Source organism: Toxotes jaculatrix, chromosome 6 (genome assembly GCF_017976425.1).
Source record: "Toxotes jaculatrix isolate fToxJac2 chromosome 6, fToxJac2.pri, whole genome shotgun sequence".
In the NCBI taxonomy this organism is placed as follows: domain Eukaryota; kingdom Metazoa; phylum Chordata; class Actinopteri; family Toxotidae; genus Toxotes; species Toxotes jaculatrix.
In genome coordinates this window covers 17,237,021-17,262,967 of record NC_054399.1, presented here as the reverse complement: position 1 = coordinate 17,262,967, position 25,947 = coordinate 17,237,021, and the positions used below count along the sequence as shown (strand labels likewise).

Sequence of the window (25,947 nt, the reverse complement as noted above, 5' to 3'; positions counted from 1 at the left end):
TTAAAGTTCAAGTTTGGTTATGATTTCCTTTTGTCTGTGCATATTAATATGGCACAGATGACCCTGACAGATAAAATGACCCTGATCATAAGACTTTGACTTTTTAACCACTGCTTTTGTAAAATCTCAAAACAGCCCTTTTAGCTGTAATCATGTAAAAAGTTTTCCGTAATAGTGGCAGTATAACAAGTTGAATTTGTAAACTCTTAGTCCCGAAAGTTGAATTCATTACTGTAGATCATTAAAGTCTAATTACACTTTTATGATTTATTGGTTTCCTGCTGGTGTTGATAACCTCTGTATTGATATCCTGTGATGTGTATAATGTGTGTCTGTCAGATGCTGCCTTCTCGTCTGACTCCTCCTCTCCCGAGAACGTCGAAGACTCTGGTCTAGACTCCCCTTCCCATCCGCCCCTTGGGCCCTCCCCAGAGCCAGTGGGTTGGGCTGCATGGCCTCCTGTGTCACAGAGTAAAGAACAAACTCAAACACTGGGACGACCCATGGACCCTTTCCTCTCTGCTTTCCGTGACCCCTCACCCGGTCGCAGTCCTCACCTGGCCGACAACCCTGCCAGCGTCTGGTCCGTTGCCCCATCACGTCCCTCTCGCATGTCTCAAGATATGGACCCCTCATCAATGCAGTTTCCTGCTTTCTCTCAGTCCCTCCCCCCACCTGAGATGGAGTCGTCGGTGTGGAACTGTAAACACATCCCCCCTGAGGACCCCTTCCTCGCTGCGTTTGAGAGGACTGTCACCCAGGATACCTTAAACCTGTCTGACGCTTGGGCGCGCCCACCGCCTCGCCCAAACCAGGAGGGCAGAGGGATGGAGGTGCGAGGGGACCCATTCTCCATCACCCTCACCGACACTAAGACACTCCCGACCTCATCCTCCTCCTCATCATCCTCCTCCAATCGCAAAGACAGAGACAGGAAGCGAGACCGCAGCCTTCCGCCTCCTGTTTCCTCCGATGACCCATTTGCAATCACGATGATTGGCAGCCCAACACACCAGTCGTCTCTGGCTTCAGCAGCTGGATTAATCCCTCCACACAGCAGCAGCAGCGGCAGCAGCGTGGATGGTGGCTCTGTGAACAGCAACAGACTGGGACTCGATGCTAATTCAAGCTCTTTACCCACAGCTCAGACAAAGAAAGAGCTGATGCACTGGAACTCTGTCCACAATCCGTTTAATGAGAGTGTCTCTGGAGCGCTGAGCAGCTCCAAAACACAGGAAGGAGGAGGGAAAGGAGAGGGTGGAGCAGGAGGGGAGAGGAGGAAACATCGATCATCAGAAAGTGAGCCACGCAGGAACGCCCCTCCGCTCACCAGGCATTCAGGCCCACAGGAGGATCTGTGTTTTTCAACAGACAAAGACCAAGACTGCTTGGATCTGAACACTCAGATACCTCGCAACGTCAGCTCACACAAGGGTACTGATTGTGTTTTTGGGCATTTAAGTTTTTATTGAAGTTTTATTCTCATAAAAAAAAGCAAATGATGACTCTCAAAAATAAAGTTTTGTGGTACTTGTACTTAGAATATACAGATCAAAAATGAAAATTGGTAGATTACTCAATAATGAAAGCAATAATCAATTGCAGACCTAACTGATTTTGTTAGGGTAAAAAGCACACTGAAAATTCAAATTTCATCATAAAACATATCAAAATGTAGTTAACTTTTTATGTGTCAATGTCTTTATTCCCTAAAATATTAGAGTAATAAAGGGTCACTTTAGTAATTAAGGTAAAGTTCATGTTTTATCATTATACATTTACCTGATGAACATCTGAGATTGGATTGAAATGTTATTAAAAATCCAAGTACCAGTGATCACAAGAGGAAAATCTCTGAAGAATATTCAGACACCACCAGGATGCTAAATCCCTCAATTAAACCAATACAAATAAAATGTTATTAGGTTCGGTGCCAGCGTGTTTTGGCAGTGTGGTCTTTTCAGCTTATTGTCGGCTGTTCCGGGCACAAATTCTGATTCTGATTTTGGAGTCCTCTGCCTCTTATGCTCCTGTTTCATTGTGTGATTCAGATCGGCTTTGAGTCATTTTTTTTTTTTATCTCTTTCTGTCTGTGTCTTTGGAAGGGTCCAAGCATAACTTCAGACAGGACACATCTGAAGTGGTTGCAGCTGCTCCTCAGAGAGCGACTCGGGCCAAGAGGACTTCAGGCCGACTCAGCGGCTGTGAGAGAGTGAGTATCCAGTACTGAGGTAACAGCTCAGCTTTTTTTCTCATTACATTACAACTTTATGAATTCTCAGTTTCCTTCCTAAAGTCTCCCTGGTACTCAGTTATATATAATTTAGATAAAAATGTGCTCTTAAGAGATACGAAGGGCATCAAAGTTAGAGATGATTCCTGAAAACTGTTACTGTCACTCCAGTATAATAATCTTGTAATACTGTCAGTTTTACTTTTCTGATGGTTATAATGCTTCTAAGGTGTTAAAACTGTGAATAACACACAACCCAGTTCATGTAAACTGCACAAATGATAGCTGTTCCTATTTGATGTAAATGTTCGATCAAGTATGTGCATCATTTAAATGAGAATGCTGTCAACACTGACCCAGCTTTGTTCCCTGTTCGTCTCAGTCCCGGTCCCTGTGTTCGTCCCCACTGCCGGAACCCAGCCCTTCCCTCACCTCCTCCTCGTCCTCCAGTCCCAGTGAGTGGGGGCCTCAGGCCAGAGACAGCGAGTGGGGGGGTCAGAACCGTGCTCCCAGTCCTGCCAGAGCAGGACAAGCCTCACCACTGCCCTACCAGCACCAGGACCACCAACAAAGACAGCGTAAGCATTGGCACAAAAATGAAGTTACTCCACAGGACAGAAATTCACTGAAAGTACTGAAATTCACTTATTTGATTTCCTGCCCAGAGCAGGATAAAAACTGCCTGTTAAATATGAAGCTACAGCTTGCAGATATTTAGCCTGAAAACACTGAAAGACTGAAAACACAGAGGTGCTGCAAAGTGGATTTTGTTACCTTTGGACAGAGGCTAGCTGGACCTGTTTCCAGTTTTTATGGCTCAGCTCAGCTCAGCTTTGAAGCTTAGAATATGAAGCTGTTGCTTCATATTTAATGTACAGACTTGAGAATGGTGTTGATCTTATCACCTAACTCTCTATAAGAAGGTAAGTCCTATAGTCCTATAAACATGGTTTGATTCATGCAAAACTCACCACAGTCTATTTGTAGCATGACTCAGGTTTATCACATTTGTTCTTCACAGTGCACCTGTCGAGAGGCCCCAGTCCCATTTCGCTCAGCACACAGGAGGCCTGGCCGGTTGCTGCAGCCATAACTGAGTACATCAATGCCTACTTCAAAGGTGGCCAGCACAACCGGTGAGCGTGATGCTGCTTTTTAGTTCTGGTTTATTCTTTGTGGTTACTGACATCTGCTGCGAAAGTCATCATGGATTCTTGTTTTAAGAGTGAGAAAAACAAACTGGATCCAGCTTTTCTTTCTTTCTCCAGCTGTCTGGTGAAGATCACAGGCGACCTGACGATGTCCTTCCCAGCAGGTATCACCAGGATTTTCACAGCCAACCCCAACGTTCCTGTTCTCAGCTTCAGACTAGTCAACATCTCGAGGATCGATCACTTCCTGCCCAATCAAAAGCTGCTCTACAGGTTAGCTTTGTCTGTGTTTTGTATCACAAACTTACCTTTTCCTGTATCAAATCTTTACCATCCTTCTGTCTCTGTGTCTCCACAGTGATCCGTCTCAGAGTGACCCAGACACCAGAGACTTCTGGTTCAACATGCAGGCTCTGCAGATCTACCTGCAGAGAGAAGCTGAACTCAACCCCCAGGCCTCTTATTATAACGTGGGCCTGCTGAAGTATCAGGTCAGTGTTTAAGATGAGTCTTCTAACCCTCCCATACTGACACTGTCTGCTTCTTTTTACAATCATAACATTTTCTGACCCTTCTCATCACAGCCACAATTTCCCTCAGGTAACTTTGAAGGTGTAAATTAAAACTTATCCAAGTTTATAAACATAGAATACTGACACACTATTTAACAGCTCTGTAATTTCTGACTAATTCCTTAATAATTTCCAGTTTACAAGTTTGTATGCAAAGAACTATTTAATTTGGTAGTAATTGAAAATGAAAATGAAAGTAAAGCTCCATTTTAAACCAAAATGAATCTCTATCCGTAAATTTCGGACTATTGAGCGCACCAGAATATAAGCCGCCCCCACTAAATTTTAAAAGAAAAAAAAATTGTACATATATAGGCCACGACCCTTTGCCTCACTAGGCAGCCCCCTGCCCCAGCGTCTCTAGTGCATGTGCATGCTTGTGTGTGTGTTTCGTTCACTTGGTGTGGGTAAAATACAGAGAGTAATTTCCCCAGGAGGGATCGATAAAGTAATTAAAATTTTTTAAAAAGTAGCGGCTCATAGTCCGGAAATTACGGTACTATTTGTTTATTACAGGAAACCTTCTTCTTTATATTAGTTGGATTTTATTTATTTATTTTCAATTTATTTATTTTTAACTCTAAAAGTCTTTGTCTTTCCTCAGGCATCATCTCAAGACCCGGGTCGGGCTCCTCTCCTGCTGTCAGCCGAGTGCCAGCGGAGCGGCACAGTGACCCGAGTGTCCCTGGATTATCACTGCTGCCCTGCTACCGCACCCTCCACCCAGCTCACCGCTGTCCAGGTGCTGCTGCCGTTAGACCACACCGCCACAGACCTGCAGTGCCAGCCGCCCGCCACCTGGTGAGCAGTGATGATGGAGGGACGATAATCAGTTTCTCCTGTTTACTGTCGGTCAACTGTAACCGGCTTAGCATTAGCTGCTCTCTTATTTACTTGATAAATGTATTCAAGAGGATTATTGTAAGGCAGAAATAGAACATTGTAATCATAATGTACAAGTACAGTCAGTGAGTTCAGAGTTGTTGTAAGGGAAAGAAAAACTGAAGACGTGGTTTGGGACTTCGAGGGGATCTATGATGGAAAACAGGAGACATTTTTTAAAAAGGTCATTGAGCAGGAAATAATGACTAAATGTCTAAAGGACTCAAGAGGATAAGAAGCATGTCAGAACTCACCGACTATTTATTTGCCTTCACCTGCCTATATAATGTTGTAATGTTTACCCCTTAAAAGGAGGTTTAGCCAGTTAAAATGATGGTTCAGAATAAGGGCTGAACAGTTGATTGTTGATTAACATAAAAATCACAATTTGAAGGTGTGGTGTTTTTAAATGGAAGAGCTGCAATTTTACTTAGAACTTAAGTGACAGCTGTTGCCAGCAAATTTACTCAAACAGTTGAATATCACTGCATATTGAATATCTTTGGATTTTGGGGCATTAACCAAGCAAAACATTCTGTAATTTTGACATTTTATTGACATTTTAAAGGAAGTGAAAAGGTGGAGATGTTCCAGCCTCACTGACTATTTACTTGCCTCGACAGGAATGCTGAAGAAAGGCGGCTGCTGTGGAAACTCCCCAACCTCTCCCCGACCAATCACAGCAAAGGTCAGAGCTCTGTAGCTGCTTTTTTTTTTCCTTTTCCTCTCTGCTTTTATTTTTTAAAAGCAGAGAGGAAATTGCTCATTGTTGAAGGAACCTTTAATGGGAAAATGTTCACTGAGAAGTGAGGACAGGGAAACTTAGATACAAACATATCCACGCTCACAGCTTGACATCTATGTGACTAACGGGTTCAGCTTGTTTTGTGTCTATCATCAGAAGCCATCTGCTTCTTATATTTGCCTTCTCCTTAAAAACAGTGGCAGAATTTTCTGCTTCATTACCTTCTTGCCGGGTTCACAATCTCTACATCATGTCAGGCAAATGTCAAAATGAGTAATTAAGAGTTACGTAAGGAGATCTCACTCAGCGCTCCACATCCTTCTCTTTTTAATAAGCTGAAATCTGAATTTGCATCATTACCTTTTAACAGTGGCATTAGCATTTGAACATGGCAGCTGCTCTCACCATCCTCGTTGAGGTGAACAAAATGAGGGAGCCTCTGAATACTGCACTGAAATAAAGATGAGCATAAAATATTCCTCTTTTATTTTGTGTCAAGTTGATTGTTGCTCATATTTCACGACCTTATGTCACAGAAGATCTTTGTGGCTCTGAATTAAGAGTGAAAAGTCACAGGTTAAATTGAATTTGACCTCACCTGTGTGCTGCTTTGTACCAGACACCCACATTTCTTATTTTATTTTTCATTTAATTATATATTATTACCTCGGCATGGAGCTACAGGGTTGGAGAAAAGAGGAAAAAGGAACTATTCATAGCTGTCAGTGATGGATGAGATGTTCAAGGCTGAAAGCATTTATAGTTAGAGGACTTCTCTGGTTTATAAGCCACTGACAAAAGCACTGAAAGGTCACCATAAATCCTCCCTGTCCCTTCTAAAATACTGTTTTCCTGCATGCCTGTTTCTTTAGTACGAAAATGTTAAAAGTGCAGCTTTATATAATGAATAATGTCTGGCAGTGTTGAGTCTGTAATTGATTTATTTTACTGGACGTCTTGTAAACAGAAGCAGACGTGTTGGAGAAGATATTTCTCAGTTTAATTTCTCAACCTAGAAAAAAGCTGCACAGTAGTTCATCCTAAATATATCAGCCTTTCTCCTCATATTCCTCTTTTGAGCAGATGATAAATCACAGGAATGTGGGTGCACTTGTGACAGTTCAGTGAAGAAGTCTTTGATTTGGCTCTTGCTTGATTTGGTGACTTGCAGGTCAGATGATGATGAAGATGATACCTCTCTCGCAGTTGTTTCACAGTAATTATATTTCCGTGTGAAGTAGGCTCATAACTAGACTTACGTGTGGTCTTTAAAATGCTACTGAGACAGCTGTCGTACTGTTAATGTAATCTACATATCTAAAAAAAAATTTCAACTTTTAACTTTTCAACCAAGTCTTGTCCCCCCCCCCCCCCCCCCCCACAGCACCATCAGATGAGCTTGTGCACCCCTCCATCACAGCCCTTCAATAGATGTTCTGCCTTCATGGAATTACTATTTCACTGTAGAAATAACACAGGGGCTGCAGTGGCCATGTGAATCTATACAAGGCATAAAATCGTGGATTTAACCATATTCAGGACCTGATCTCTCCTCTCCTCTCCTTTGTTCAGTCAAGTCTGCATTCGTACTTCTACCATCTGGAGTTTCAGGAGTTGGTCATGTCAACCATTGCATTGCTCCTTTACTTTTAGCTGTCTAGTTAGATTTCTCTGCTTGGCTGCTAAGTAGTTTTCCCATCCTGCTGACTGATGGGAAACTGTCCTGTGCCGTCAGCCTGTTGTAGCTGAAAGGCTCTTGTGACGATAGATATAGATATACTAAAGACCAGAATTAGGGCTGAAAATGAAGGTCAGCAAAAGAAGTAAAATGACAACAAAAAAATCACAGTTATCTTGTAACAGAAACATCTTGTTCTAAACCAGACAAAACAATGTGTTTAATTTCAAATGTAGGATTTTAAACAATATGTCAGATAGTTCTTTATATGTTATTACTTTAAATGTGACCACTATTAGAGTCTTAGAACTTCAGTCTCATTGTGTCTCACTTTTTTCAAGATGTTTCTTACCACACAGTCTCTTTCTTCTTCTTTCCCACTGCATTCATGATTTCTCACTGTCACTGCTGTGAGTTAATCTCCATCTTGTATCTGTGTCTCTGCCTGTCGGCGCTGTCCCAGGCTCAGGGACTCTGTGTGCCAGCTGGCAGTGCCTGGAGGTTCCTCGCGGCCCTCCACCCAGCCTGGCTGTCCAGTTTGTGGGCTCCGGGGCCTCGCTGTCAGGCATGGACGTGGAGCTGGTGGGCAGCCGCTACCGCATGTCACTGGTCAAGAAGAGATTCGCCACAGGTGACGATCTGAACACACTCACTGGGGTTTATTTTCTCACATTAGAATGGGCTCTTTGGTGGAGGATCATGTCTCATTAACACATCAGCAACAATTTATTGTTATATTTGTAAACTAAATGTCATTTACCCCCTGTATATAGAGATTTACATGCTAATACCAATTTTAAAAGCAGGTTTGACAGTTAAAATGTTGCTAAATGATGGTACAAGTGGATATTTTCTTCCTCAGTCATCAGTCTAGTCCTTATGAAGCCTAAAAAATCACTGTGGACTTAACACAGTGGTGTATATTTTTATAGTATGTGGTTTCCAAGAATCCAGTCAAATTTACAGTCACTTAATGTCACTGATTAGCCAATTGAGAAAAGGTTAAATGCCATAATTCAAATTATGGATTAATCATTTAGTTTGTTTGTTGTTTCCAGCTTCTGAAAGCTGAGAATTTGCTGCTTTTGGTTGGTCATAAAAAAAGCTATGTTCACATTGTGTCCTGTGTGCCTTTGTAGGTATTCATGGTTAAAAAAAAAATCATTTATTAATCCTTACAGATAACTTAATAAGATAAACCATTAAGTTCTTCTTATCAATGGTTCAGAACATGTCTATGAAACAGTGATGAAAATAACCCCTTAATTATTGTTGAAATCAAGTCATTTTGAGACTTTGAGACTCATAGATTTTTAGTTAATGTAATTAGTGAGGTGGTTTGTTGCTGCCTAAAGGAATAATTCAACATTTGACCTTACTCGCAGCAAGAATGTGAATAAGCATATTTCCCAAAATGTCTAAATATTCCTTTAAAGATGTTAAAACTTTGAGTCCAGTTTGGATATATTGTGAAAAACAGATGGGACTATAATAGCACACTAACTGTTTCTATGAGGCGTCTGTTTTAAGGAGATGTTTTTATTTTTGTTTTTTTGTTCATAGCCATGCTTTGCTCTGTTTAATCTCTTTCACAGGGAAGTACATGGCGGGCTGCTCCTTGTGAATCGTGTACCATTGGTGGAGGTTCAGAGAACTTTGCACTTTTTCAGCATCTGAGTCGAGGGCCAGATAGATGATTTGTGGTAAGAGATAAAACAGAACAAGAGGCTCCTTTGCTCAGACTTACAGCTCAGCCTTCAAGGACAATGTGCACTTACTTCTGATGGTTTCCTGACCAAGCCTTTTCTTCATCTTTTCCTCTGTACACTCAGTCGTCCTGCCTTTTCCAGAAGGGAAAGTCTTTTTCTATTGAATCTCCTCTGTTCACATCGTGTTCTGTGTGCCTTTGTAGGTAGAGACTGCAAACTAAGCTAGATGTCAGAACTTTTCTTGAATTACAGAGGAAAGAAAAAGAAGTGTGTGAATAAAATTAAGCATATTACTGTGTTGCCATGGAAACTAGAATTTTTAAATTATGTAAATACTGTATCTCTAGAGCATCCGGAAAGATCGAACAAGTCATTTGTGAGCAAAAATCTTCTACAAAACCTTAGGAAAAAAAATGTTTGTAAATCTGCTGTTTGTTCCAATTAGAGGTTTTGTGATGTTGATATTTGATAAAAATAAATGTGCTCAATCTTTTTGGTTTACACCAATTTATTACACATTGTGACCAAGTACAAAATACAGCTGAACTATGCAGTTTATTACAGACCGTCATCTGTCCTTAGGCTAGTTAAAGTGTAGTCAAGAACAGGTTTAAAAATACACAAAAATAAGGGTTCAGTATACTTGTAAGAAGAACCAAATCTAGTTCAATAAAAAATAATCCTCCGCCAAAAATCTAAAACAGCCTTACAAAACATTACAATGTACACATAGAAATTACTTTTTTTCTCCAAAGCACTTGAGGGCAAATTACTGTGACAGGCACAAGTTACAAAAAGCCTATTATAAATAACTCAAGCTCAAGGATTCTCATCGCTACAACAAAATATTGTGAAGGAGGGGAGGGCAGGGCAGGGCGGGGGGGAAATAAATCAACCAAACCAGTTTCAACACAAAGCTGATGATCAAATCAGAATAGTTCATATAAATAGAAATTTCTCTTGTGACAGTTTAATATTTTACTCGGGCGCAACTAGCACCACAGTAATAATTGAATTTCATACACTTAACAATTGAGATTGGAAACAAATTTATCACACACACCAGTCTAATCAATTACACATCAAAGCATTTTCTTCTGATACAATGTGACCAACCAAGTACAGTGTGAGGAGAGAGATTAGACAAAGACCGAAGGCCACAGAGCACACACTTTCTACATCATATAAAGTGATATATATATATATATATAATTTATTATGGACAAATTCCCCAAATAACGCACTGTATTTTTCTATCTAATTAAAACAGAACATGAGACTCTAACTGAGTAACAGCATGAGGTTAAAGTATCGGGGATCATATGCCGACATCCTCTTCTTGTGTAATGGTTTTGGTTTTACAGGTCCAAAGCTCTAACTTGCATGGATTTATCTTCCTTAGATGAAATGTACAACCAGTTTTGTTTTGTTTTTTTTTTAATTGGGAAATGATGCTCAATAAGACAGACCAGATTCCAGTTTAGGTTTAAACATCCAATCTCCATTAAGTTTATTGTTCTGGATTTGTTCCCGACTCCATGGCAACTGAGTAAACTACCACAGGTCTGCACATGTGAGTCACTGAGTTAGGATGCATCCTAACAGCACAGGGAGGAACTATCACAAGATTGTAACCATTTGGAGGAACATGGAGAACTATTTACATGAAAGGAAACTGGAGTGGGAGACACAAACTGCAACAGTGGCTACATTTTTTTTTCAATACTTGCCTCATGTCATCTGAGTCGAACAGAGCACAGCATAGAAATCTATTGAGGTAAACAAACCAACATCTTACACAGCCAAGGTAAGAGACTGTTCCCTGCCTTCCTGACTACTGCGAGACTATGAGGCCCTCCTGCCTGACAGACAGAGCCATGACTATGGCTAAGCTGGTGGGAATGACTGAGGGAAAGGTCCTGTGGGTCCAGTAGGTTGCATGATCATTTTTTATGTTTGCTGCAAGGTGCAGCAGAGGCAACAAGGAGTACACACCTACATCTAATCAATGTTAAAGGTGCTTTGAATGTCTGAGGTTTGGAGACGATACATTCATACTGCGGTAGAGGCACAGCTGAGGGACAGATAGACATCTGTAGTGGTGGTTTCAAAGTTAGCAATCTAAGGCACTCAAATGACACTATGGCACAGCTAGTTAAAATTTGAAAAAAAAAAAAAAAAGAAGGAACACATAAACACCACACACCACCACTCAAAGTTACACATCCAATAAAAAGGTACTGCACAAAGTCATTCACAGTTGCAACAAAAACAAAGAAAAATCAGACCTGTGTTACACCCCTGTGAGTAAAAAATAAAAGACGTGAGCTTCCTGTGACAGAGATCACTGTCTTTATATGCTAGTGAGGGGAGGACTGACTTTGCTACTCTCTTCTTTATGTACATTGCACACACTGACTGCAGAAGGGCGCACTGTGCTTGGCCCAAAAGCCGCTTGTGTCCCAAAAGGCCCCCAAAGCCCCATTAGGGTCACCTTTTCAGGGAGAGATGCTGGTCCTCGTGGCTTTCAGTCTGGATCTGTTCGGACTGGACTCACATCTCCTGCAGAGGGTGGCTCATTTCAATCCTCTCTCTCTTTACAGCTGGTTCAGTAGGCCCTCTGGACGCATCAGCATCACTGCCTAGGTCACTCATCTCATCAGAGAAGGATGTATCTGGTGGCAAAGGAAGGGAGGGACCTGTTAGAGTCAAAATGGTTTGTGACAGTGAAAGCAGTCAAACCAGTGCACATAATGTGGGGCAGGATCAAAAGGACAAAGCCATAGCTGGGCTTAAAGCTACAATACAAAACTTCTACCTCAAAATTATAGTCAAAACAATGACTTTACATAAAGCATCCTAAAAGAGTACTCAACTGATACAAATCTTTAAAACTGGGTCTCAGATATCTAAGTACACTTTTAAGAAGCTTCAGTAATTTCCTAAAACAGCAATACACTGTAGTTTTAAGACAACAATATTCAAATAGAAGTAAATAGTGCTTACTATACTATGACCATTTTTATGACATGTTGTGGCCATACTAAAGTATGACTTTTTTTTGGCCGATTTTGACGCCTTACTATACTATGACCATTTTTATGACATTTTGAGGCCGAAAAAAAATTTCACTTTTTTTGGCGGATTTTGACACCTTACACTATACTATTACCATTTTTATGACATTTTCAGGCGAAAAAAAATCTGACTTTTTTTGTCCGATTTAACACACTCAGTGTGCAATTTTGTTCTTTTCTTCTTTTTCAATTGGTAGTTTTGCAAGTTCCCTATGGGGATTAATAAAGTTTTTCTGATTCTGATTCTGATTCTGAAGTATGACTTTTTTTGGCCAATTTTGACGCCTTACTATACTGTGATCATTTTTATGACATTTTGAGGCCGTTCTAAAGTTTGACTTGTTTTGGCCAATTTTGACGCCTTGCTATACTATAACCATTTTTATGACATTTTGAAGCGAAAAAAAGTATGACTTTTTTTGGCCGATTTTACTATACTATGATGTTTCTTATGACATTTTGAGGCCAAAAAAATGTTTGACTTTTTTTGGCCGAAAAAAACGGCATACTATACTATGACGTTTTTATGACATTTTGAGGTCAAAATTTTTTTTTACTTTTTTTGTCCGATTTTGACGCCTTACTATACTAAGACGGTTTTTATGACATTTTGAGGCCTTACTAAAGTATGACTTTTTTTGGCATATTTTCACGCCTTACTATACTATGACGTTTTTTATGACATTTTGAGTTTAAAAAAAATGTTGACTTTTTTTGGCCGATTTTGACGCCTTATTATACTATGACGTTTTTTATGACATTTTGAGGTAAAAAAAAATGTTGACTTTTTTTGGCCGATTTTGACGCCTTACTATACTATGATGTTTTTTATGACATTTTGAGGTCAAAAAAAATTTTGACTTTTTTTGTCCGAAAAAAACACCACACTATACTATGACGTTTTTTATGACATTTTGAGGTCAAAAAAAATTTTGACTTTTTTTGCCCGAAAAAAACGCCTTACTATACTATGACGTTTTTTATGACATTTTGAGGTCAAAAAAAATTTAGACATTTTTTGTCCGATTTTGACGCCTTACTATACTATGACGTTTTTTATGACATTTTGAGGTCAAAAAATTTTTTGACTTTTTTTGGCCGATTTTGACGCCTTACTATACTATGATCATTTTTATGACATTTTGAAGCGAAAAAAAGTATGACTTTTTTTGGCCGATTTTGACGCCTTACTATACTATGACGTTTTTTATGACATTTTGAGTTCAAAAAAAATTTTGACTTTTTTTGTCCGATTTTGACGCCTTATTATACTATGACGTTTTTTATGACATTTTGAGGTTAAAAAAAATGTTGACTTTTTTTGGCCGATTTTGACGCCTTACTATACTATGACGTTTTTTATGACATTTTGAGGTCAAAAATTTTTTTTGACTTTTTTTGGCCGATTTTGACGCCTTACTATACTATGACGTTTTTTATGACATTTTGAGGTCAAAAAAAATTTTGACTTTTTTTGTCCGATTTTGACGCCTTACTATACTATGACGTTTTTTATGACATTTTGAGGTCAAAAAAAATGTTGACTTTTTTTGGCCGATTTTGACGCCTTACTATACTATGACGTTTTTTATGACATTTTGAGGTCAAAAATTTTTTTGACTTTTTTTGTCCGATTTTGACGCCTTACTATACTATGACGTTTTTTATGACATTTTGAGGTCAAAAAAAATTTTGACTTTTTTTGTCCGATTTTGACGCCTTACTATACTATGACGTTTTTTATGACATTTTGAGGTCAAAAAAAATTTTGACTTTTTTTGTCCGATTTTGACGCCTTACTATACTATGATGTTTTTTATGACATTTTGAGGTCAAAAAAAATTTTGACTTTTTTTGTCCGAAAAAAACACCATACCATACTATACTATGACGTTTTTTATGACATTTTGAGGTCAAAAAAAATTTTGACTTTTTTTGCCCGAAAAAAACGCCATACTATACTAAGACGTTTTTTATGACATTTTGAGGTCAAAAAATGTTTTGACTTTTTTTGTCCGATTTTGACGCCTTACTATACTATGACGTTTTTTATGACATTTTGATGTCTAAAAAAATTTTGACTTTTTTTGTCCGATTTTGACGCCTTACTATACTATGACGTTTTTTATGACATTTTGAGGTCAAAAAAAATTTTGACTTTTTTTGTCCGATTTTGACGCCTTACTATACTATGACGTTTTTTATGACATTTTGAGGTCAAAAAATTTTTTGACTTTTTTTGTCCGATTTTGACGCCTTACTATACTATGACGTTTTTTATGACATTTTGAGGTCAAAAAAAATTTTGACATTTTTTGTCCGATTTTGACGCCTTACTATACTATGACGTTTTTTATGACATTTTGAGGTCAAAAAAAATTTTGACTTTTTTTGTCCGATTTTGACGCCTTACTATACTATGACGTTTTTTATGACATTTTGAGGTCAAAAAAAATTTTGACTTTTTTTGACCGATTTTGACGCCTTACTATACTATGACGTTTTTTATGACATTTTGAGGTCAAAAATTTTTTTGACTTTTTTTGACCGATTTTGACGCCTTACTATACTATGACGTTTTTTATGACATTTTGAGGTCAAAAAAATTTTGACTTTTTTTGCCCGAAAAAAACGCCTTACTATACTATGACGTTTTTTATGACATTTTGAGGTCAAAAAAAATTTTGACTTTTTTTGTCCGATTTTGACGCCTTACTATACTATGACGTTTTTTATGACATTTTGAGGTCAAAAAAAATTTTGACTTTTTTTGTCCGATTTTGACGCCTTACTATACTATGACGTTTTTTATGACATTTTGAGGTCAAAAAAAATTTTGACTTTTTTTGACCGATTTTGACGCCTTACTATACTATGACGTTTTTTATGACATTTTGAGGTCAAAAAATTTTTTGACTTTTTTTGGCCCATTTTGACGCCTTACTATACTATGACGTTTTTTTGACATTTTGAGGTCAAAAAATTTTTTGACTTTTTTTGGCCGATTTTGACGCCTTACTATACTATGACGTTTTTTATGACATTTTGAGGTCAAAAAAAATTTTGACATTTTTTGTCCGATTTTGACGCCTTACTATACTATGACGTTTTTTATGACATTTTGAGGTCAAAAAATTTTTTGACTTTTTTTGGCCCATTTTGACGCCTTACTATACTATGACGTTTTTTATGACATTTTGAAGTCAAAAATTTTTTTGACTTTTTTTGGCCGATTTTGACGCCTTACTATACTATGACGTTTTTTTGACATTTTGAGGTCAAAAAAATTTTTGACTTTTTTTGGCCGATTTTGACGCCTTACTATACTATGACGTTTTTTATGACATTTTGAGGTCAAAAAAATTTTGACTTTTTTTGCCCGAAAAATACGCCATACTATACTATGACATTTTTTATGACATTTTGAGGCCGTTTGAAAAAATGACATTTTTTGGCATATTTTGAGGCCATACTAAAGTATAACTTTTTTTGGCCTATTTTGAAGCCTTACTATATTATGACCACTTTTTATGATATTTTGAGGCCATACTAAAGTATGACTTTCTTTGGCCAATTTTGACACCTGTGAGAATCATGTTTTTTGATTTATCCAGTGCGTTTGACACCATCAGGCTGACTCTGCTGGTTGAGAAGCTGACGGCGATGCAGGTAGATGCCCCACTGGTGTCCTGGATTGTGGATGACCTGACTGACCTGACTATTTCAGGTGGTGATGAGAGTGAGTACAGGACGGTTGTGGACAACTTTGTCACATGGAGCAAGATAAACCACCTGCAGCTTAATGTGACGAAGACAAAGGAACTGGTGGTGAACTTGAGGAGGACCAAGGCTACAGTGACCCCCGTCAACATTCAAGGGGTCAATGTGGATATGGTGGAGGAGTACAGGTACCTAGGGGTGTACCCTGATCACCAACTGGACTGGTCCAAAAACGTGGGCAGTGTGTACAAAAAGGGCCAGAGCCGTCTCTATTTTCTGAGACGGCTAAGGTCCTTTAACATCTGCCAGACGATGCTGCAGATGTTCTATGAGTCTGTGGTGGACAGTGCCATCCTGTTTATAATATTGGACTCTCCTTCACACCCTCTCCACCATGTGCTGATCGGTCAAAGAAGCTCATTCAGCAACAGACTCATTGTACCACGCTGCACAACAGAGAGACGCAGGAAATCATTCCTGCCAGTAGCTATCAAGCTGTATAAATCAGAACTCTGAAAATCACAGACTCATGTATACTGTGTGTAATTCATTCTCAACCTCATGTACGTATCTGAAAATATTAAGATGTCTTAATGTTTTCTATTTTTACATTATTTTGTGTATTTTTATATTATTTGTTTTATTGTTCTGTTTGATATTGGAGTATATGTAAACTGTAAGGGGGTATTGCAATATTCTACTTTAATTTCAATATACTATAGTTTGTATTTTTGTTTCACTTCATTCATCTTATTTAGTTTAGAAAAACTTTTCTCTTGTGAACACACTCAATGTGCAATTTTGTTCTTTTCTTCTTTTTCAATTGGTAGTTTTGCAAGTTCCCTATGGGGATTAATAAAGTTTTTCTGATTCTGATTCTGAAGTATGACTCTGACTACTATACTATGACGTTTTTTATGACATTTTGAGGTCAAAAAAATTTTAGACTTTTTTTGTCCGAAAAAAACGCCTTACTACACTATGACGTTTTTTATTACATTTTGAGGTCAAAAATTTTTTTGACTTTTTTTGCCCGAAAAAAAAGCCATACTATACTATGACGTTTGTTATGACATTTTGAGGTCAAAAATTTTTTTGACTTTTTTTGTCCGATTTTGACACCTTACTATACTATGACGTTTTTTATGACATTTTGAGGTAAAAAAAAAAAAAGTGACTTTTTTTGCCCGAAAAAAATGCCTTACTATACTATGATGTTTTTTATGACATTTTGAGGTCAAAAAAAATTTTGACTTTTTTTGTCCGATTTTGACACCTTACTATACTATGACGTTTTTTATGACATTTTGAGGTAAAAAAAAAAAAAAGTGACTTTTTTTGCCCGAAAAAAACGCCTTACTATACTATGATGTTTTTTATGACATTTTGAGGTCAAAAAAAATTTTGACTTTTTTTGTCCGATTTTGACACCTTACTATACTATGACATTTTTTATGACATTTTGAGGTCAAAAAAAAATTTGACTTTTTTTGCCCGAAAAATACGCCATATTATACTATGACGTTTTTTATGACATTTTGAAGTCAAAAAAATTTTTGACTTTTTTTGTCCGATTTTGACGGCTTACTATACTATGATGTTGTTTATGACATTTTGACATCAAAAAATTTTTTGACTCTTTTTGGCCAAAAAAAACACCATACTATACTATGACGTTTTTTTATGACATTTTGAGGTCAAAAAATTTTTTGACTTTTTTTGACCGATTTTGACGCCTTACTATACTATGACGTTTTTTATGACATTTTGAGGTCAAAAAATTTTTTGACTTTTTTTGGCCGATTTTGACGCCTTACTATACTATGATCATTTTTATGACATTTTGAAGCGAAAAAAAGTATGACTTTTTTTGGCCGATTTTGACGCCTTACTATACTATGACGTTTTTTATGACATTTTGAGTTCAAAAAAAATTTTGACTTTTTTTGTCCGATTTTGACGCCTTATTATACTATGACGTTTTTTATGACATTTTGAGGTTAAAAAAAATGTTGACTTTTTTTGGCCGATTTTGACGCCTTACTATACTATGACGTTTTTTATGACATTTTGAGGTCAAAAATTTTTTTTGACTTTTTTTGGCCGATTTTGACGCCTTACTATACTATGACGTTTTTTATGACATTTTGAGGTCAAAAAAAATTTTGACTTTTTTTGTCCGATTTTGACGCCTTACTATACTATGACGTTTTTTATGACATTTTGAGGTAAAAAAAAATGTTGACTTTTTTTGGCCGATTTTGACGCCTTACTATACTATGACGTTTTTTATGACATTTTGAGGTCAAAAATTTTTTTGACTTTTTTTGTCCGATTTTGACGCCTTACTATACTATGACGTTTTTTATGACATTTTGAGGTCAAAAAAAATTTTGACTTTTTTTGTCCGATTTTGACGCCTTACTATACTATGACGTTTTTTATGACATTTTGAGGTCAAAAAAAATTTTGACTTTTTTTGTCCGATTTTGACGCCTTACTATACTATGATGTTTTTTATGACATTTTGAGGTCAAAAAAAATTTTGACTTTTTTTGTCCGAAAAAAACACCATACCATACTATACTATGACGTTTTTTATGACATTTTGAGGTCAAAAAAAATTTTGACTTTTTTTGCCCGAAAAAAACGCCATACTATACTAAGACGTTTTTTATGACATTTTGAGGTCAAAAAATGTTTTGACTTTTTTTGTCCGATTTTGACGCCTTACTATACTATGACGTTTTTTATGACATTTTGATGTCTAAAAAAATTTTGACTTTTTTTGTCCGATTTTGACGCCTTACTATACTATGACGTTTTTTATGACATTTTGAGGTCAAAAAAAATTTTGACTTTTTTTGTCCGATTTTGACGCCTTACTATACTATGACGTTTTTTATGACATTTTGAGGTCAAAAAATTTTTTGACTTTTTTTGTCCGATTTTGACGCCTTACTATACTATGACGTTTTTTATGACATTTTGAGGTCAAAAAAAATTTTGACATTTTTTGTCCGATTTTGACGCCTTACTATACTATGACGTTTTTTATGACATTTTGAGGTCAAAAAAAATTTTGACTTTTTTTGTCCGATTTTGACGCCTTACTATACTATGACGTTTTTTATGACATTTTGAGGTCAAAAAAAATTTTGACTTTTTTTGACCGATTTTGACGCCTTACTATACTATGACGTTTTTTATGACATTTTGAGGTCAAAAATTTTTTTGACTTTTTTTGACCGATTTTGACGCCTTACTATACTATGACGTTTTTTATGACATTTTGAGGTCAAAAAAATTTTGACTTTTTTTGCCCGAAAAAAACGCCTTACTATACTATGACGTTTTTTATGACATTTTGAGGTCAAAAAAAATTTTGACTTTTTTTGTCCGATTTTGACGCCTTACTATACTATGACGTTTTTTATGACATTTTGAGGTCAAAAAAAATTTTGACTTTTTTTGTCCGATTTTGACGCCTTACTATACTATGACGTTTTTTATGACATTTTGAGGTCAAAAAAAATTTTGACTTTTTTTGACCGATTTTGACGCCTTACTATACTATGACGTTTTTTATGACATTTTGAGGTCAAAAAAAATTTTGACTTTTTTTGTCCGATTTTGACGCCTTATTATACTATGACGTTTTTTATGACATTTTGAGGTTAAAAAAAATGTTGACTTTTTTTGGCCGATTTTGACGCCTTACTATACTATGACGTTTTTTATGACATTTTGAGGTCAAAAATTTTTTTTGACTTTTTTTGGCCGATTTTGACGCCTTACTATACTATGACGTTTTTTATGACATTTTGAGGTCAAAAAAAATTTTGACTTTTTTTGTCCGATTTTGACGCCTTACTATACTATGACGTTTTTTATGACATTTTGAGGTCAAAAAAAATTTTGACTTTTTTTGTCCGATTTTGACGCCTTACTATACTATGACGTTTTTTATGACATTTTGAGGTCAAAAAAAATTTTGACTTTTTTTGACCGATTTTGACGCCTTACTATACTATGACGTTTTTTATGACATTTTGAGGTCAAAAAAAATTTTGACTTTTTTTGTCCGATTTTGACGCCTTATTATACTATGACGTTTTTTATGACATTTTGAGGTTAAAAAAAATGTTGACTTTTTTTGGCCGATTTTGACGCCTTACTATACTATGACGTTTTTTATGACATTTTGAGGTCAAAAATTTTTTTTGACTTTTTTTGGCCGATTTTGACGCCTTACTATACTATGACGTTTTTTATGACATTTTGAGGTCAAAAAAAATTTTGACTTTTTTTGTCCGATTTTGACGCCTTACTATACTATGACGTTTTTTATGACATTTTGAGGTCAAAAAAAATGTTGACTTTTTTTGGCCGATTTTGACGCCTTACTATACTATGACGTTTTTTATGACATTTTGAGGTCAAAAATTTTTTTGACTTTTTTTGTCCGATTTTGACGCCTTACTATACTATGACGTTTTTTATGACATTTTGAGGTCAAAAAAAATGTTGACTTTTTTTGTCCGATTTTGACGCCTTACTATACTATGACGTTTTTTATGACATTTTGAGGTCAAAAAAAATTTTGACTTTTTTTGTCCGATTTTGACGCCTTACTATACTATGATGTTTTTTATGACATTTTGAGGTCAAAAAAAATTTTGACTTTTTTTGTCCGAAAAAAACACCATACCATACTATACTATGACGTTTTTTATGACATTTTGAGGTCAAAAAAAATTTTGACTTTTTTTGCCCGAAAAAAACGCCATACTATACTAAGACGTTTTTTATGACATTTTGAGGTCAAAAAATGTTTTGACTTTTTTTGTCCGATTTTGACGCCTTACTATACTATGACGTTTTTTATGACATTTTGATGTCTAAAAAAATTTTGACTTTTTTTGTCCGATTTTGACGCCTTACTATACTATGACGTTTTTTATGACATTTTGAGGTCAAAAAAAATTTTGACTTTTTTTGTCCGATTTTGACGCCTTACTATACTATGACGTTTTTTATGACATTTTGAGGTCAAAAATTTTTTTGACTTTTTTTGTCCGATTTTGACGCCTTACTATACTATGACGTTTTTTATGACATTTTGAGGTCAAAAAAAATTTTGACATTTTTTGTCCGATTTTGACGCCTTACTATACTATGACGTTTTTTATGACATTTTGAGGTCAAAAAAAATTTTGACTTTTTTTGTCCGATTTTGACGCCTTACTATACTATGACGTTTTTTATGACATTTTGAGGTCAAAAAAAATTTTGACTTTTTTTGACCGATTTTGACGCCTTACTATACTATGACGTTTTTTATGACATTTTGAGGTCAAAAATTTTTTTGACTTTTTTTGACCGATTTTGACGCCTTACTATACTATGACGTTTTTTATGACATTTTGAGGTCAAAAAAATTTTGACTTTTTTTGCCCGAAAAAAACGCCTTACTATACTATGACGTTTTTTATGACATTTTGAGGTCAAAAAAAATTTTGACTTTTTTTGTCCGATTTTGACGCCTTACTATACTATGACGTTTTTTATGACATTTTGAGGTCAAAAAAAATTTTGACTTTTTTTGTCCGATTTTGACGCCTTACTATACTATGACGTTTTTTATGACATTTTGAGGTCAAAAAAAATTTTGACTTTTTTTGACCGATTTTGACGCCTTACTATACTATGACGTTTTTTATGACATTTTGAGGTCAAAAAATTTTTTGACTTTTTTTGGCCCATTTTGACGCCTTACTATACTATGACGTTTTTTTGACATTTTGAGGTCAAAAAATTTTTTGACTTTTTTTGGCCGATTTTGACGCCTTACTATACTATGACGTTTTTTATGACATTTTGAGGTCAAAAAAAATTTTGACATTTTTTGTCCGATTTTGACGCCTTACTATACTATGACGTTTTTTATGACATTTTGAGGTCAAAAAATTTTTTGACTTTTTTTGGCCCATTTTGACGCCTTACTATACTATGACGTTTTTTATGACATTTTGAAGTCAAAAATTTTTTTGACTTTTTTTGGCCGATTTTGACGCCTTACTATACTATGACGTTTTTTTGACATTTTGAGGTCAAAAAAATTTTTGACTTTTTTTGGCCGATTTTGACGCCTTACTATACTATGACGTTTTTTATGACATTTTGAGGTCAAAAAAATTTTGACTTTTTTTGCCCGAAAAATACGCCATACTATACTATGACATTTTTTATGACATTTTGAGGCCGTTTGAAAAAATGACATTTTTTGGCATATTTTGAGGCCATACTAAAGTATAACTTTTTTTGGCCTATTTTGAAGCCTTACTATATTATGACCACTTTTTATGATATTTTGAGGCCATACTAAAGTATGACTTTCTTTGGCCAATTTTGACACCTGTGAGAATCATGTTTTTTGATTTATCCAGTGCGTTTGACACCATCAGGCTGACTCTGCTGGTTGAGAAGCTGACGGCGATGCAGGTAGATGCCCCACTGGTGTCCTGGATTGTGGATGACCTGACTGACCTGACTATTTCAGGTGGTGATGAGAGTGAGTACAGGACGGTTGTGGACAACTTTGTCACATGGAGCAAGATAAACCACCTGCAGCTTAATGTGACGAAGACAAAGGAACTGGTGGTGAACTTGAGGAGGACCAAGGCTACAGTGACCCCCGTCAACATTCAAGGGGTCAATGTGGATATGGTGGAGGAGTACAGGTACCTAGGGGTGTACCCTGATCACCAACTGGACTGGTCCAAAAACGTGGGCAGTGTGTACAAAAAGGGCCAGAGCCGTCTCTATTTTCTGAGACGGCTAAGGTCCTTTAACATCTGCCAGACGATGCTGCAGATGTTCTATGAGTCTGTGGTGGACAGTGCCATCCTGTTTATAATATTGGACTCTCCTTCACACCCTCTCCACCATGTGCTGATCGGTCAAAGAAGCTCATTCAGCAACAGACTCATTGTACCACGCTGCACAACAGAGAGACGCAGGAAATCATTCCTGCCAGTAGCTATCAAGCTGTATAAATCAGAACTCTGAAAATCACAGACTCATGTATACTGTGTGTAATTCATTCTCAACCTCATGTACGTATCTGAAAATATTAAGATGTCTTAATGTTTTCTATTTTTACATTATTTTGTGTATTTTTATATTATTTGTTTTATTGTTCTGTTTGATATTGGAGTATATGTAAACTGTAAGGGGGTATTGCAATATTCTACTTTAATTTCAATATACTATAGTTTGTATTTTTGTTTCACTTCATTCATCTTATTTAGTTTAGAAAAACTTTTCTCTTGTGAACACACTCAATGTGCAATTTTGTTCTTTTCTTCTTTTTCAATTGGTAGTTTTGCAAGTTCCCTATGGGGATTAATAAAGTTTTTCTGATTCTGATTCTGAAGTATGACTCTGACTACTATACTATGACGTTTTTTATGACATTTTGAGGTCAAAAAAATTTTAGACTTTTTTTGTCCGAAAAAAACGCCTTACTACACTATGACGTTTTTTATTACATTTTGAGGTCAAAAATTTTTTTGACTTTTTTTGCCCGAAAAAAAAGCCATACTATACTATGACGTTTGTTATGACATTTTGAGGTCAAAAATTTTTTTGACTTTTTTTGTCCGATTTTGACACCTTACTATACTATGACGTTTTTTATGACATTTTGAGGTAAAAAAAAAAAAAGTGACTTTTTTTGCCCGAAAAAAATGCCTTACTATACTATGATGTTTTTTATGACATTTTGAGGTCAAAAAAAATTTTGACTTTTTTTGTCCGATTTTGACACCTTACTATACTATGACGTTTTTTATGACATTTTGAGGTAAAAAAAAAAAAAGTGACTTTTTTTGCCCGAAAAAAAACGCCTTACTATACTATGATGTTTTTTATGACATTTTGAGGTCAAAAAAAATTTTGACTTTTTTTGTCCGATTTTGACACCTTACTATACTATGACATTTTTTATGACATTTTGAGGTCAAAAAAAAATTTGACTTTTTTTGCCCGAAAAATACGCCATATTATACTATGACGTTTTTTATGACATTTTGAAGTCAAAAAAATTTTTGACTTTTTTTGTCCGATTTTGACGGCTTACTATACTATGATGTTGTTTATGACATTTTGACATCAAAAAATTTTTTGACTCTTTTTGGCCAAAAAAAACACCATACTATACTATGACGTTTTTTATGACATTTTGAGGTCAAAAAATTTTTTGACTTTTTTTGACCGATTTTGACGCCTTACTATACTATGACGTTTTTTATGACATTTTGAGGTCAAAAAAAATTTTGACTTTTTTTGCCCGAAAAAAACGCCTTACTATACTATGACGTTTTTTATGACATTTTGAGGTCAAAAAAATTTTTGACTTTTTTTGCCCGAAAAAAACGCCTTACTATACTATGACGTTTTTTATGACATTTCGAGGTCAAAAAAATTTTTGACTTTTTTTGGCCGAAAAAAACGCCTTACTATACTATGACGTTTTTTATGACATTTTGAGGTCAAAAAAAATTTTGACTTTTTTTGTCCGAAAAAAACGCCTTACTATACTATGACATTTTTTATGACATTTTGAGGTCAAAAAAAAAATTTGACTTTTTTTGTCCGATTTTGACGCCTTACTATACTATGACGTTTTTATGACATTTTGAGGTCAAAAAAAATGTTGACTTTTTTTGTCCGAAAAAAACACCATACTATACTATGACGTTTTTTATGACATTTTGAGGTCAAAAAATTTTTTGACTTTTTTTGTCCGATTTTGACACCTTACTATACTATGACGTTTTTTATGACATTTTGAGGTCAAAAAAAAATTTGACTTTTTTTGCCCGAAAAATACGCCATATTATACTATGACGTTTTTTATGACATTTTGAAGTCAAAAAATTTTTTGACTTTTTTTGTCCGATTTTGACGGCTTACTATACTATGATGTTGTTTATGACATTTTGACATCAAAAAATTTTTTGACTCTTTTTGGCCAAAAAAAACACCATACTATACTATGACGTTTTTTATGACATTTTGAGGTCAAAAAATTTTTTGACTTTTTTTGACCGATTTTGACGCCTTACTATACTATGACGTTTTTTATGACATTTTGAGGTCAAAAAAAATTTTGACTTTTTTTGCCCGAAAAAAACGCCTTACTATACTATGACGTTTTTTATGACATTTTGAGGTCAAAAAAAATTTTGACTTTTTTTGCCCGAAAAAAACGCCTTACTATACTATGACGTTTTTTATGACATTTTGAGGTCAAAAAAAATTTTGACTTTTTTTGGCCGAAAAAAACGCCTTACTATACTATGACGTTTTTTATGACATTTTGAGGTCAAAAAAAATTTTGACTTTTTTTGTCCGAAAAAAACGCCTTACTATACTATGACATTTTTTATGACATTTTGAGGTCAAAAAAAAAATTTGACTTTTTTTGTCCGATTTTGACGCCTTACTATACTATGACGTTTTTATGACATTTTGAGGTCAAAAAAAATGTTGACTTTTTTTGTCCGAAAAAAACACCATACTATACTATGACGTTTTTTATGACATTTTGAGGTCAAAAATTTTTTTGACTTTTTTTGTCCAATTTTGACACCTTACTATACTATGACGTTTTTATGACATTTTGAGGTCAAAAAAAATTTTGACTTTTTTTGTCCGAAAAAAACGCCTTACTATACTATGACATTTTTTATGACATTTTGAGGTCAAAAAAAAAATTTGACTTTTTTTGTCCGATTTTGACGCCTTACTATACTATGACGTTTTTTATGACATTTTGAGGTCAAAAAAAATTTTGACTTTTTTTGTCCGAAAAAAACGCCTTACTATACTATGACATTTTTTATGACATTTTGAGGTCAAAAAAAAAATTTGACTTTTTTTGTCCGAAAAAAACGCCTTACTATACTATGACGTTTTTTATGACATTTTGAGGTCAAAAAAAATTTTGACTTTTTTTGTCCGAAAAAAACGCCTTACTATACTATGACATTTTTTATGACATTTTGAGGTCAAAAAAAAATTTTGACTTTTTTTGTCCGATTTTGACACCTTACTATACTATGACGTTTTTATGACATTTTGAGGTCAAAAAATTTTGACTTTTTTTGGCCGA

General features: G+C 35.5%; 2 protein-coding genes across 11 annotated transcripts in view; one reads left to right on the top strand and one right to left on the bottom strand.

Annotated features, from left to right (window-relative positions):
* The window catches only part of fcho1 (FCH and mu domain containing endocytic adaptor 1), a 50,299-nt gene extending 40,837 nt beyond the window's left edge, over window positions 1–9,462 (top strand). For all 6 annotated transcript variants that reach the window (XM_041039741.1, XM_041039742.1, XM_041039740.1 and 3 more), the window contains 10 exons: window positions 340–1,434; window positions 2,106–2,212; window positions 2,616–2,811; window positions 3,255–3,369; window positions 3,502–3,657; window positions 3,743–3,875; window positions 4,561–4,757; window positions 5,462–5,526; window positions 7,725–7,892; window positions 8,857–9,462. In XM_041039741.1, the coding sequence (XP_040895675.1) occupies window positions 340–1,434; window positions 2,106–2,212; window positions 2,616–2,811; window positions 3,255–3,369; window positions 3,502–3,657; window positions 3,743–3,875; window positions 4,561–4,757; window positions 5,462–5,526; window positions 7,725–7,892; window positions 8,857–8,885 (2,261 nt within the window). In that variant the 3' untranslated portion in view covers window positions 8,886–9,462. The remainder of the gene's footprint in view (window positions 1–339; window positions 1,435–2,105; window positions 2,213–2,615; window positions 2,812–3,254; window positions 3,370–3,501; window positions 3,658–3,742; window positions 3,876–4,560; window positions 4,758–5,461; window positions 5,527–7,724; window positions 7,893–8,856) is intronic.
* rfx2 (regulatory factor X, 2 (influences HLA class II expression)) overlaps window positions 9,463–25,947 on the bottom strand; it is a 52,947-nt gene continuing 36,462 nt past the window's right edge. For 4 of the 5 annotated variants that reach the window (XM_041039745.1, XM_041039749.1, XM_041039750.1 and 1 more), the window contains one exon: window positions 9,463–11,669. In XM_041039745.1, coding sequence (XP_040895679.1) covers window positions 11,524–11,669 — 146 coding nt within the window. In that variant the 3' untranslated portion in view covers window positions 9,463–11,523. The remainder of the gene's footprint in view (window positions 11,670–25,947) is intronic. The other variant, XM_041039747.1, reaches the window with a different exon arrangement.